The 14,618-nt window shown below is 44.5% G+C and overlaps 1 protein-coding gene across 2 annotated transcripts in view; it reads left to right on the plus strand.

Annotated features, from left to right (window-relative positions):
* LOC114633209 (carboxyl-terminal PDZ ligand of neuronal nitric oxide synthase protein-like) overlaps positions 1 to 14,618 on the plus strand; it is a 280,780-nt gene that overhangs the window by 182,916 nt on the left and 83,246 nt on the right. For both annotated transcript variants that reach the window (XM_028781825.1, XM_028781826.1), the window contains exon 3: positions 8,503 to 8,595. In XM_028781825.1, the coding sequence (XP_028637658.1) occupies positions 8,503 to 8,595 (93 nt within the window). The remainder of the gene's footprint in view (positions 1 to 8,502; positions 8,596 to 14,618) is intronic.

Here is a 14,618-nt window from a genome sequence, read left to right on the forward strand (position 1 = left end):
AACTTGTGATCCTCCTCCCTCAATCCACCAAATACTGGGATTGTAGTTGTAAGCCACAACCCCTGGCAATCAGAAGGGTTTGTATTCAGCCAAAATCATGGGTTCTGTGCAAATAGTGGGGCTGAAGTTGCAGTTGGTGCTAGCCCAGGGGCCTTTAGAAATGGCAAGTCTCTTTTTCAGCCTTTGACTTGGGAACTGGGAAGGTAACAGCAGAGTATTGGATCAGTTCACTGCCTCTACCTGGTCAACTGGCCAGACATGGAGGAACAGTTCAACCGTGTTCAACCAAATAGTAGAACGGTCTGCATCCGGCAGCCTTCGTCACTTGAAGCTCTAACATGAAATTAACTTTATTTGTGTTCACCCAATATGTAACCTCAGTCAGATATACTTACAGAGAAAAAACAACGTGTCTTTTAGACATGACCGAGTCCTGCTGTTTTACCACCATTCACATTAGAAACAAGAGAGAAGCAACATTGCTGTCTATGCTGGATTCCCTGAATGTGCATCCCTGAGATTAGGTCTTTCCTACTGTTTGTTCTTGTTGGGTGTCTTGTTTATTTGCAGTGTATAGTTTAGAGCTTGACTCTAGAGCTCCTTGGTTTACAGAGCTGGTCTGTAATTCTATAGGCCATGAAAATGAAGAATATCCTTTTAAAGACAACCTCTCTGTTAAATACCCTTTTAAGGATTTTGAAGATTACAGAAATTATTATTTATATCTAGTTTTCTTCGCTTAAAATAATGAAAAGTTGTAACTTTTTATTAGACTGCTGAAAACTCTTGTTACATCAAAACTGCTCAATCTCTCAAACGTAATACGGAAGGAAGCCTTGTAGGGACTGAGCCCAAAGTTCAAGCCTAGGGAATAGCTCTGCCTGTGGCTAAAGTAAGTTGTGCCAGAATTGAAGCTGATAAGGAAAAAAAAAATCAATTATTCTTTCCAGCTTCCCAAAAAAATCCCCATAGACTGTCCACAGAGCAGATCTAGCATCTACTTCAGTCTCCGTCTCATTCGTGGTTCTAAGATTTCTTATAATCAAACCCCACAGACCACCAAGCTGCACAACAGTGTCAGTACTGTGGCTCCTTGGCTTCTGTCTCTCAGGTTCTCATTTCATATGTACAGGAGCTGGGCCCAAGAGAAGCTGGGTACTCTAGACAACGATCAGGTCCTCCTTGTTTCATTTGTTGGTTGGTTACTTTTTCAGTCAGACTGTGCATCCCTGGCTGGGCTGGAACTTTCTCTGTAGCCCAGGCTGATCTTTAACTCACCATCCTCCTACTACAACCTCCAGATGTTGTAATTACAGCCCAGCTAGGTTGGTGCTCACAAAAGTCCGCATTGCATAGTTGAGTGTCTGTGCTGTCTGTTAACTTCCAGAGAGCTTATTTAACCTTTGTATACAGTGCCCTCTTTTCTTATGTGAATAACTACTGTTCATTGTGTCTGCTCACTTGTTTGACCTTTGTGTATCACCCTGCTGGGGCCTGGTGCTGTGTTCTTGCATAAAAATATATGTAAATCATGTTTCTTGCTCTCAAGGAAGGTGTGACCTTTGCTAGAAATCACTAAGCAAACAACCTACATTGGGTGGTGAATAGAGGCTTGCATTAGCAGTAATAACTGAGTTGGTGGAGCAGCTCTGTGGGAGTTGTGATAAAGGGCACCAGCATGAAAAAGTTTGTCCCGTATCAAAGCCTGAGCAGGTCCTTCTGGAATGAAGAGGGTTTGCTCATCAGATGGCTCAGGAAGAGCATTCTAGGCATGAGGATTGTCTTAGGGTTTTACTACTGTGAAAAGACACCATGACCAAGTCAACTCTCATAAGGACATTTAATTGGGGCTGACTTACAGGTTCAGAGGTTCAGTCTATTATCATCAAGGCAGGAGCATAGTAGCATGCAGGCGGGCATTGTGCAGGCACAGCTGTGATTTTGTTTCCCCCAAACTTCCAAATTATCAAAACTCTCTGAAGCTGAACCCCTAATATACTAGCTTTTCCTCATCTCAGTTCTAGGAATCAACCCCACTACCATCTATGTCTAAAAACTTGTTAATCCTGGGCATCTCATAAGAGTGGACTCCCAAAATGCTTGTGCTTTTGTAACTAGCTTATTTCACTTAGCACAACTGCCTTCCCTTTAAGACTGAATAGTATTCTGCTGTCTACATGGATAACATTTGGAATATTCATTCATCCATCCACCAACACAGGTTGCCTCCAACTTTTGACTATTGTAAATGATAGTGTTATGAACATGGCTGCACTTGGCTTTTTTTAATATCACTATGCATGTTATTAAACTGTTAATAAATACAGATTACTTTCATGAAAACCCTTTATGTTATAGGCATCTCTTCAGAGATAGTCACAGTTTGTGAGATGTGCTCATATTCAGGAAACCAAAACTATAGCATTGCCAGAATTCATCAGCATAATTTCCATGCTTGGATCTGGGGAGATGCTCAGTAGGTAAAGTGCTAGCTGTACAAGCCTAAGGATCTGGGTTCAGATCTTAAGCACTCAGATAAAAGAGAAAAGAAAGAGAAAGCATGTCAGTTCACATCTGTAATTGCAGTACTGGCTGGGGAGGTAGAGCCAGGAAGATCTCTGGGATTTGCTGGCTAGCTAGTCTCACTGAAGCAGTGAGCTCCAGGTTCTGTCTCAAAAAATAAGATGGAAGCCTGGCATGGTGGCACACACTTTTAATCCTAACAGTGAGGAGACAGAGGCAGGAGGATCTCTGTGAGTTGAGGCCAGCCTGGTCTACAGAGTGAGTTCCAGGACAGCCAGGGCTATTATACAAAGAAACCCTGTCTTGTATCACCCCACCCCCACCCCCTTGTCCAATAAAAATTAAAGCAGAGAACATTAAAGCAGAGAACACACACACACACACACACAAGTAAAGTTGGACGTAGAGAGGCATCCTTTGGTCATTTACAGAAAGCAAAGCCACAAGCTGCTCTAGAAAGAAAGCAAACCCAGAGCTTGCCCAGCAAGCCAGTTACCATTTGCCTTTGCTAACTGATTCCATTCTTCTTGGTGAAGTCACCCATGAACACTTGACTCCTCAGCAGCCCATGGCTTACATCTGTAGGAAAGAGAAGGACCAAAGTATTTGTTATCAAGGTGACCCAAGAAGTGAAAAAATTTCATGTTAATAAAAATCAGTATTGGGGGCTGGAGAGATGGTTCCGTGGTTAGGAGCACTGACAGCTCTTCCAGAGGTCCTGAGTTCAATTCCCAGCAACCACATGGTGGCTCACAACCATCTGTAATGGGATCTGATGCCCTCTTCTGGTGTGTATGAAGAGAACTATGGTGAACTCATATGCATAAAGTAAATAAATATTGATTTTTTAAAAAAAAATCAGTATTATCATCCACAGATTCGTCGGGGAGCAGTACATTTCTGTAAATGTCCACTGATGACTGTGTGTGGAGTGTCTAGTAGCCTTAACCCTGTCCCTGGCTCTGAAGTCCCTCTGTGACCTCTCTTTCCAGTGTTGGGTTGTTCTTTCAGTGGCTGTCAATCTCAGCTGCTTCACTTGTCCTGCTGCTGACCTGCTTCTTGAACTACCTGTCCTTTCTCGGCTTCCTGGACTGAGACCAAGATACGTGGTTTGAAGAGGCAGGTTTAGGAATCAATAGGTACCCAGGAGCCAGGCTTCGGGTCCAGAGACAGCTGTGGCTTCTAGCCAGTGTTCTTGTTCCTGTCACTTGAGGGCTTCCTCTTGACTCCTTTTGATGTCCTCCAGCCAGCCTCTCCCTCCTGGGACTCCTTGACTGACATGGCACACTAAGTTCTGGGATCTTTCTTCCAATACAAGATCCCAAGTCTGTTTATGAACCTCGGACTCTTTCCCTTGGACATTCCAGTGATGTGTGGTTAGTGGTCCAGGATTTTGTATTCTTTGGTTCCCTCAAATGTTTGGTCCTAGGGGTTTAATGTGGCCAGCAGAGTGAATGTATCAAAACAGTCTGGCCACAGTGGGTGGAGGGCTGGGCCTGTTGGCATGTACTCTGATGCTGGCTGGAACCACAGCTGGTGGCACCAGCAACTGTGTTTGTTCTTTAGCCCCTGGCAACTCCTGAGCACATTGGATTCCTGTCCCAAGGAACACAGATGCTTCTTCCAAGCCAGCCTGCCCAGGCTGCACTTACTTCAGAGCAGCAGTGTCTGGTGAAAAAGAGGACTTATTTCGGAGATCCCCTTTCCTCTCTCTTCCTTGGTCAGTCTGTTATCCTCCTCTCCTCTCCAGATCCATTCGCTTCCCCACTAAGGAGCATGAAAGCATGCCTGTCTACGTGAAGTGTGTTTGCCCTGTAAAGAAATGGCATAATGATAAATATTTAAGCATTTGGCTTTCATGTCCTGGGTTCCCAGTAGAGGTGCAGCTTCATTCTAAGTCTGCAGGTAGAAAGTGGTTGGGACATCAGGAGGCAGTTGGGATAATGCAGAGTGTGACAAAGCTCAGAGTGTGACAAAGCTCAGAGTCCTTGCCAGCAGCTGACAGCTGTGGTGGGACCTGGAGTCTACGTCCTGCTTCTCATCCTTTTTGCATTTTGGAGCACTCCAGAACATTCTGCCAGCTGTTAGAGGAAGCACCTGTGTTACCAATGTCACAGTTCTGGGAGAAAACCGGGGCTCACTTTTTTGTGAAGTCATTGTGCCCACAGACACGTAAGAGCCCTGTGTGTGGGACTGTGTGCACGGTGTTTAAGGCAGAGAGTGCTTTCCAACTGTAATGAAGTTTAGTTCCATCTTGTGACCTTGCTGTTGTTGTTGTTTTACATTTATGTATCTGTGTGTATGTGCATGTATGAGTGATCATGTGCACACTTGTGTGCTTGCAGATGCCACAGAACACATAGGGAGGTCAGAGGATAACTTGCAGTAGAGTTTTTTTCCTTTGACTGTGTGGGGGCTGGAAATTAAACTCAGGTTACTAGGTTGATGGCAGGCGCCCTTTCCACTGAGTCATCTCAGGCCCATACATATTTTGTGGTTTGTCTTGTTTTGTTTGTTGGCTTTTGTTGTTGTTGTTGTTGTTCTGCTTTGGCTTGGTTTTGTTTGTCTTTGCGATATGGTCTCATTATGTAACCCTGAATGGCCTGGAACTCTTTATGTAGACCAGGATGATTTAGAACTCCTGGGGATCTGCCTGCTCCTGCCTCCTGAGTGCTGAGATTAAAGGCACGGGCCACCAGAGTTAGCATATTTTGTTTTGAAGATGGAAGAACCCAAACATCAAAACTCAAACTGTAAAAATATAAGTAAGAATCAGAAACACAGCAAGGAGCTAGCCAGGCACCTCTTTCTAGGCACTCATGATGGATTATGTTGGTTCCAGAGAGAGTTAATCTATCAGAGAAGTGGATCAAATAGGAAAGAGATGTAGCCAACTGCAAGAGTCTTCTTGAAATAGGAGACACCTGTGTTTGGGTTAGCAGGCAATTAATTATCTAAAATTGGGGCTGTAAGTGGGGAGCTGCTCAATGTGCTTGACCTTGAAACCATGGGAACTTGAGTTTGATCCTCAAAACCCATGTAAAAGAGTCAGGTATGGTGGCATGTGCTTGTAATCCCAGCACTTAAGAGATAGAGCCATGCAGATCTCTGGGCTTCACTGGCCAGCCAGCCAGATCAGCAAGTTCCAGGCCAACTGGGAGGCCTTCTCTCAAAAACACAAGGCAGCTCTCTCCCGAGCAACGAAACTTGAAGTTGATTGGTGGTCTTCACACGTATGCATACATATGGGCACCCACACCCATACAGACACACCCAAATTTAATAAAATTGAAGGTAGAGGAAATTACATAGTACTTGGCAGAAGTACTTGATATTTCTGCTTTAGCTTTGTTGTTATAAAGGAGAAAAAAGCAAATATGTAAGAGAATGTGAAAAGTGACATCCTAGAGGAAGCCAAAAACAAAATAACAGTTGAGACTGACCTATGTGGGCCATGTGTTACCCTTCCCTGGGTCTTTCTAACTCTTATGCCCCTAGCTTCTGCCCGAGTTTATTGGCCTCTTTAGCATGAGAGTGGCTTCAGGAACAGGCTTAACTTTCAGGACTCGTTCAGAAAGGGGTGCAGCTGGAAGGTGTGTTTATTCAAGTTCAAGTAAGCGGAGGTAAATGCAGGCGTGGTCGGGAACTGTGGCTGCTTCACCACTCCTGGTCGGCATAAGGCCAAAGTCAGCTGTATTATGAATTGCCATGGCTGTTTTCGTACTCAAGGTCATATTAGTTCACCCAATCTGCAGCTGGGCAGAATGCTGCAGTCCAGAGAGAAACGGAATTGGAGTCCTTCCCCAGGTGTCTGCTAAGCAGATCCAGTCCTACCCACCATGGGGACTCGTGCTGCGGAGCCAGAGGGCACTGTGTTTTGAAACTGAGATCTAGTTCCAAGCCGGACTCTATCCCATCCTTTCATACACATTTACCCTCTTCTTTCCTTTCGTTCTCCATCAGCATTGATTCTGGCTGAAGTAGATTTTTGCTCAATCCAGTGGCATTGCTACCAGGATTTGCCCTCCTTCCATGCCCCCATGAGAAGAAGCAGTTGGGCAGGGTTGATTGGGGCTTGGTGGGTGGGGCCAACAGACTAAGAGATATATGGTGTTGACACCTAGAGATTAGTTAGCCATGATCCATATGGTGTGCTGATAATAAAAAGAATGATATATGACCTTGTTTGTAAGAAGCAGGTAGCTAAGAGATATCAGCACTGTATTCAGGACAGAATGATTACCAAAAGTTGAGTGGAAGGGACAGACTATAAACAATAGGAAAGTGTTTGTTTACTTGCATTCATTATTTGTGTGTTTACATGCACAAGGAGGTCAGAGGACAACTTCTTGGTATTGGTTCTCTCCTTCCATTTTTATGTGAGTACCAGGGATGGAACTCAGGTCACCAGGTTTGCTTGGCCAGTGGCTTTAGAACCCCTGTCTGGCTTCAACTTGTTCTCTAACATAGAAAGACCTTTGGCTTCTGTTCCCCCTGCCTCCAGCTCCCAAGTGCTGAAATTAGAGGTATGTACCAGCACACCTCCTGCATGACAGGCAAGCACTATTCCAACTGAGCCACATCTCTATCCTGGAATCCCTTGAGATCTGAGTGCTAGAGGGTGTGGAAGGAAGGCTCTGTCTGATTCTGGTAAGGTTTTCAATGTGGGTTATGTCATCCTTCCAGTGGGACATATGATTTAGATTCCTATCAACATACTCAATGTTGGAATCTATGACTTTCAGGAGCTCATGGAGGAACTAGGTGCCTTTAGCCAGGATGGTGGCATAGTAGGAGGTCTTGGCTCTAAGTCTGAGGTTACTGATTACTTTAGTCTGTATCATACATGTTTGATTGAGAACTTCTTATGGAAATTGTTTTTATGTAATACTAAGATGGAGACCAAATGGAAGTGTTTGTATATGTTCTTGTTTTTTTTTTTTTTTTTGTTTTTTTTTTTTTTTTTGAGACAAGGTCTCATTCTGTAGCCCAGGTGAGCCTGGAGCTCAGTGTGTACACCAGGCTGGCTTCAAACTCACGGCAACTCCCCCCACCCCCAGCCTCTTGAGTGCTGGAATTATAGGCATCAAGCATCTCAAATGGTTTAACCTAAACTGGAGGAGTACTCAGAATGAGGTTCATTAAGGAAGATGATGAATTAGACCAACCAGAAAGAAACATCTGTACAAACATAAAAGATGGCTGTGATTAGAGAAACGTAATGGAAAGAGTTGAAGGGTAGGCTGAGTGAGTGTTCTGTAGCAATGCACACTGGTGGTTGGAACAGCCTGTCCAGGACTTCAAATGTGAGGGAAACATGGAGGTGTGAGGCAGCTTGAGCTGTATGAATATCATTGGTCTGCCCCCCACCTCCCAACACCTTCCAGCTTGACAGTCTTCAGACTGATGAGACTGTGGGAAGGTTTAGAGAGTGACCCACAGGGAAAGGAATTTGGGGATGGAACTCAAAGAGAATAATTTAGAATTTTCAGGTTGTTTTTTGGTTTGGTTGGTTGGTTGGTTTTTTTTTTTTCCTTGTGTAAAATGCCCTGGTGTGAAGGCCCCTAATCTTCACAGGGGATGGAATGTTATGTGTCAGCAGCATTTGGTTAGACACAAGAAGTACTTGCCTGACAGTCATTAAATGACAGGATGGATTATTGAGGGAAAGTTTTGGTGTATAGAGGAGACTTTCAAAGTAGGCTGTTATTTGTATCTCATTGGACTGGCTTAGGTCCTTTTATGGATGTTTTAGGTCTATCGCTTTGGTCCTAGGTGATGACCAAGTCAGAGAACTGATGACTACTCAGGCCCCTGTTCTAACTTCAGGGTTCCCTGTAGTTATTCATGTGCTCATACTTCCCCAAAGATGCTTGTTATGCCACCGACTGCACAGCTCCATAGCCCTTGTTGTCAGGCTGGAGGCAGGCTGTATGGGCTGGCCTAAGCTGAATCCATTCTTCTGTTCTCTCTTTGCAGTATGAGTTTAAAGCCAAGAACATCAAGAAGAAGAAAGTCAGCATCATGGTTTCTGTGGATGGTGTCAAAGTGATTTTGAAGAAGAAGAAAAAGGTGAGTGGCTGAACCAGAAGCTAGCAAATAAGGCATAGGACACTTTCCTTCTAGGACATTACCTAGTGCTCTTTTCTCTGGCTAGCAGTCATGTTGCTAAGAGAGTAGAGAGCAGAGAGTGAGGCAGAGGCCAGTGGCCTTAGTGGGACTTGGGTCTTAATAACTCATAGCCTGTGGGTCATTTTCGAGCATCCTCATCTTCAAAGCCTCTTCTCCATTTGAGTACCTTTACCTTTAAGTTTCTCTCTCTCTCTCTCTCTCTCTCTCTCTCTCTGTCTCTCTCTCTGTCTCTCTCTCTCTCTCTCTCTCTGTGTGTGTGTGTGTGTGTGTGTGTGTGTGTTGAGACAGGATCTTACTTTGTAGCCTAGACTGGATTTGAATTTGCAGGTCTAATGCTTCATACTCCTGAGCCTGAGACAACAGGCAGATTATTGCAGCTGGTCTGAGTCTTGATAGTGGGAAGTACTTCCACTTTAACTGATATATGTTGAGTGTCCCTCAACTGAAATCCCAAATGCTTCAGATTGAAATTGTTGGGTCGTCATAGCAACACCCGAAAAGTTTTTGAAGTTGGGGCATTTCAGAGTTCAGATTTTCAGGCTGGTCAAGTCTATAAAAATAGTCTCAGATTAGCATCTCCTCTCAGCTAGTGTTAGATGTTAAGGATCGAGATCAACCTGCAATTAGTAGCAAGTTTCAAGCACGTGAGCAGAGACAGACACCTGGAACAACACTCAGCCCCCATTTATGTGACCTGTGGCTTTCTTTCACTGCCACTTCCACTGCCACAGGGACATCCTGAGTGCCATCTCTCTCTCCCCCCACATATCTGCATATTGGGCATAGCCATGGAGAGAGCTAGAGTATCGACCTCTGGGAGCTCTTGAGCAAGACTTGATGAAGCAAGTGAATGCCTATTAATTCTCTGGGCTTGAAATTATAAGTGAGATGATGCTCTCTTGAGTAAGACATATTTTTTGGAGTCGGAGAAACCAGTGCAGCTCATGTACCTGGTTCAGAGAGACCGGTTTCACATGAGGGAAATTGGTGGCTCAGCACCCTCCACTGATAAAATCATTTGTGAATATTTCCCAGGTGACAGGATGTGTTCACACCCTTTGTCACAAACAGCCATCCATCAACCACTGTGGCTATTTCCTTGGTTAGTGATTTCCTCACAGACTTTCCTCATCCCTTGCCAGGAGCTGAGTTATTAGTCTTTCAAGGCCCCAAATCCAGGCAGGGAGCATTGTAGAAGAAGAAGAAGAAGTCAGTAAGATCATAGGAGACTAAAGATGAAGAAGAGTGCTCTGAAACCTATCTTCAGGATGTGCTGTGGTTAAGGAAGTCAGGAACACACTGCAGCTGGCGCTGCCTGCACAAGATCTACACAGAGGAGCAATAGGACACAAGGGTAGGAAGAGACCAGCTAGGAAGAAAGAGGAGATGAACAGGTATGGGAAGGAGGCATGAGAGGGTGATGGAGGTGGTTATGATCACAATATATGGTATATAGGTAAGAAATTGTCAAAAGTAAGAAAGGAGGAAAAATACATAATAAGTGTATTCCTCTGACCTTAAAAAGTATCGAGACTTGCAGTTTTGCAGTTATGACCCTCAGGATGCTGAGTCACATTGACCACTTCAAGGCGGTTGATGTATAAACTGGACCAATAGTTTCTTAATCTATTCTGAAACAGAATTGTCTCCTGGATCAGTGAGTATCCTGACAAGCACCTATTTCCTTACCAATTGGAGGCAAAATGAGAAGGCAAATTAGTACAGGCTTTTGGGTGGGTACCAGGTCTGCCTATTTTAAAGTAGGAATGTTGGGACCACTCAATGATCATAATAACCTTGTTGAGGAATAAAATCTATCTTTAGTTAGGGTTTTACTGCTGTGAACAGACACCATGACCAAGGCAAGTCTTATAAAAGACAACATTTAATTGGGGCAGGCTTACATGTTCAGAGGTTCAGTCCATTATCATCAAGGTGGGAGTATGGCAGCATCTAGGCAGGCATGGTGCAGGAGGAGCTGAGAGTTCTACATCTTCATCTGAAGGCTGTTAGTGGTAAACTGACTTCCAGGCAGCTAGGATGAGGGTCTTAAAGCTCACACCCACAGTGACACACCTACTCCAACAAGGCCACACCTACTCCAACAGAGCCATACCTTCTAATAGTGCCACTCCCTGGGCAGAGCATATACAAGCCAAAATACAATTCATCAAGTCTATTTGACAGTTCTGACCAAGACTTCTGTTCATCTATGGCTAACACTCCCAAAATCTTGCCACCACCCTCCTATGCATATTACTTCTGGTTAGGCCCCTGGGATCTATTATGACCCCATTGAATAACTTAATGTACCCCTGCTATCATCCACTATGGAGTGACTTCAGGTCTTGTTTGTCCTTAAAGGATACTCTTATTATCCCCTCTCATTCCCACCCCTCTTTGTATCAAGTACCATAGGTGGTGCCAGCTCCACCGTGCATTGGAACATAGGTTAGATCTCACACTGACAAGGGTGGCAGGATGCCTGGGTGTTACCTGGGAGAGGAGCTATCCCCTCTTTCCCTAAGTACATGAAAGCTAAGCTAGAGCATGTCCCTGAGGGAGTCCTGGGGACCTGTGACTCACTCGGAAACTGCATGCTTGGTAATCTCTAGCATTTGCCCTTCTGCCCCAGGAAGGAGGTTGTGTAGCAGGTCAGTCTTCGATCTGACTCTTCCCATGCCAGCTTGGGAAAGAGGAGCCTATCTCGTTTCCTCCGCCCACGCCTGGTGTCCATTTCAGGCCTGGGCTGTGATGTGGATAATGCCTTTAATCACTGTGTGCATATCCCATCGCCTCTGGCAGATGAATGTGCATTAGCATTCACAGTAATCAGCCTTTTTGTCATCGGCTTCCCCACGTGACAGCCCTGGTAGCTGAGAGTGTTGCCACCAAGCTCAGGCACACACACACACATTCCTTCTCTCTTAGAGCTGAGAAGAGTGTGATATGCTACCATGTAAATGTTCAGTTTTCTAACAAGGAAGTGGAACAGTCAGTGAGCACTGGGGTGGCCACTGTGGTTGAGGCCTGACCCTCTTGCCAGCTAACCATAGGCAGAGCAATAGCACAGCTTATGTGCAGCCTGGCGTTCCTGCCTAGTACTCAGTAACTAGCTTGTAAGATGCTGAATTGCCCCCTCTCCTGCAAGAAGCGTTTTGGTTTTCACTGGGTCAGTGTGACATGCTGGAAGGAGCTGCTGGCAGAGGCAAGAAGACCTGGGTTCTGGTCCTGGCACCACCCTTCCTGGCGTATGTTCTAAGAAACTCATTTTGAGCCTTTAACTGTGATGTAAAGAGCTAGCCTAGGGGGTATTATTGTAAATTTTTCAGTTCAGATCTCAGTACAAGCCATGGAGCCATGCTTTTTAAAGCCTGTGTGTGTGTGTGTGTGTGTGTGTGTGTGTGTGTGTGTGTGTGTATCCAGGTCATCTGAATGTACTCAAGCCTTTAACAACAGAATGAGCTACAGAGAAAGCAGATGGACCCTAGAGGCTAATGGGTGGCCGCACTGTTTCAGTCTTTTGGGGACACTTGGAGGTTACACAATTCCCAGAACAGCCATCCAGCCTCCTCTTTGTCTTGAAACTATCTATAACTGATCAATGGCGAAGTTCTTCCCACCAGAGGAGACATCTTTTAAAGGGGCCTCTGCCTGCTAGTGAGTTTTGTAAGGGCAGGGCTGTCTTTGTGAGCTCAGCATTTTCCTGAATAGCCAGACATTTCTAGAATGTTTTCATTACCCGCAGCAATTGGCTAGCTGAATGAATGAATGCTATTTATGTGTGGTGGGGTCTTGAAATCCAGAAGAAATTAGCAGTTGGATATCTTAAGGTGTTAGGTCATCACGCCATTCTCCTTTTCTGTCACTATGTCAGTGTAAGGCTCAGCAGGGACTGGAGAGATTACTGGGTTCGGTCCCCAGAATCAGTGTAAAGAAGCTGAGCATGGGGGCTTCAGAGGGCTCAGTGGACAAAGAGCCTGCTGTCTAAGTGTAAAAACTGGAGTTCAAGATCCCCAGCACCTGGGTAAAATCCAGACAGGCATGTTGGCTGTCTGTAACCCCAACACTGGGGAAATGGAGGCAGGGGTCCTAGACAAGCTGGAGTCAGTGATCTCTAGCTTCAATGAAAGGCTGCCTCAATAAATAGAGTACATCAGCACACTTCAGTCTTGGACTTTTACATGTACACACACACAAAAGGACACACACTCACCCAGACACATGCAAAATACATGTATACATGCCACATAGACACACCCCGCTATGAGTAAAACTGAACATGGTACAATCCCAACAATTGATACAGGTGCGTTCCTGGGACTTGCCAACAGGCAGCTTAGCCTCCTTGTAGAGCTCCAGCCCCAATCCCCCTTCCCCCTCCACACACACAAAGCAATCAGAGAAGGATCACTTTTTAGTTGGATTTGTCTGAGAGACTCAGATCTTCGTATGCATTCCACTAGCTCGGGCAGTAGCTAGACGTGGTGCAGCCACCTCATTGCTGGGTAAGAACCATCTTTTTGGTTTTGCTAACAAGCATCTAACAAGCATGCTCTCTTCCTGAGCCGATGCCAGCAGATAATGAATCTTAAGTTGAATTAGTATCATAAGCTCAGTTGCTAAGATAATTGGCTTTGCTTTGATGTCTTCCAATCAGAACATCATTTTCAATGTTCAAGGAGGCCCAAGTAGTTATCTTTTCTGTGTATCTAATCATAGTTATTTGTTATAATCCCAGAATCACACTATAGTACCATTTGCTGGAGAGTAGACTCCCAAGATTAACCTTGATCTTCAGCCAAGGAATTTCTCTGTTCAACAGCTCGGTTCCATGTGATTTCTTCGGTAAACCACTAACTTTGCAGGGATCCTCTAAGGTGACAGATTAGAGTGGTTTCAACATTCTGATGAATAAATACTTACCATGAAACCACCATGTTCTGAGAATTATAGGAAAGATACATAGAGGAGTTATGGGTATGCATGTGTGAGTTTTGGCTTTGCTTTGGTTTTGCTCTCTCTCTTTCTACCTACCCAAGTAAATGAGATAGCATGTTATAGAAGACCAGAAGACATGGCCCTTCTCATTAGAGATACACACACACACACAGGTAGAGAAAGAGGGGAGGGGGGGAGGGGGGGAGGGAGAGTGTGTGTGTGTGTGTGTGTGTTGTATGTATATGTTTTGTAGGTATATGCACATGAGCATGGAGGGCAGAGGTCAATGTTGAGTATTTTCTATCATTCTCTGCCTTATTTTTGAGATATAGTTTCTCATTGATATTAGAACTCATAGATTCCACTTGACTGATCCCCTGCCTCGACCTTCCCAACACTAATATTATAGGCATGTGCTTTCAGTGTCTTTTATATGGGTGCTGGGAATCCAAATTCAGGTCCTTAATGCTTATGCACCAGACACTTTCCTGACTGAGCCATCTCTACAGCCTTAAAGTAGCTATTTTTTTTAATTACATTGGTATATGTATGTGTGTATTATCTGTCTGTCTGTTTGTCTGTCTGTCTGTCCATCATATGTCTAGGAATCCAAACTCAGGTCTTTATGCTTCCATAGCATATTTGACTTAAGCCATTTTCTCAGCCTCAAATTAAATGTTTCTTAAAAATATTTTAATTAAATTTGCGTGTGTGCATGCACTCACACATGAAAAAATAGAGAGAGAAAGGCTTGTTAACAAATGCCTTTACCATTGAATGCCCTGCCAGCCCCAGGTTAGCTACTTCTAATGGCACTGCATTTACACATAAGGTCCGTTTACAGCTCTTAGAAAATTGCATTAGAGTTGTTTTGTTGTATTTTGGGTGCCAGAGAGGGGCCAGCCCCTCGTTCATATTGAGCATGTATTGTATCACTGAGCTATACTTCCTTTCATCCCCACATTAGAATAATTTATCTCTTTCTCTAGCTGTGTGTGAGCCTCTCGTGGGAAGAGACCCTG

Source organism: Grammomys surdaster, unplaced genomic scaffold (assembly GCF_004785775.1).
Source record: "Grammomys surdaster isolate TR1022 unplaced genomic scaffold, NIH_TR_1.0 554, whole genome shotgun sequence".
NCBI lineage: Eukaryota > Metazoa > Chordata > Mammalia > Rodentia > Muridae > Grammomys > Grammomys surdaster.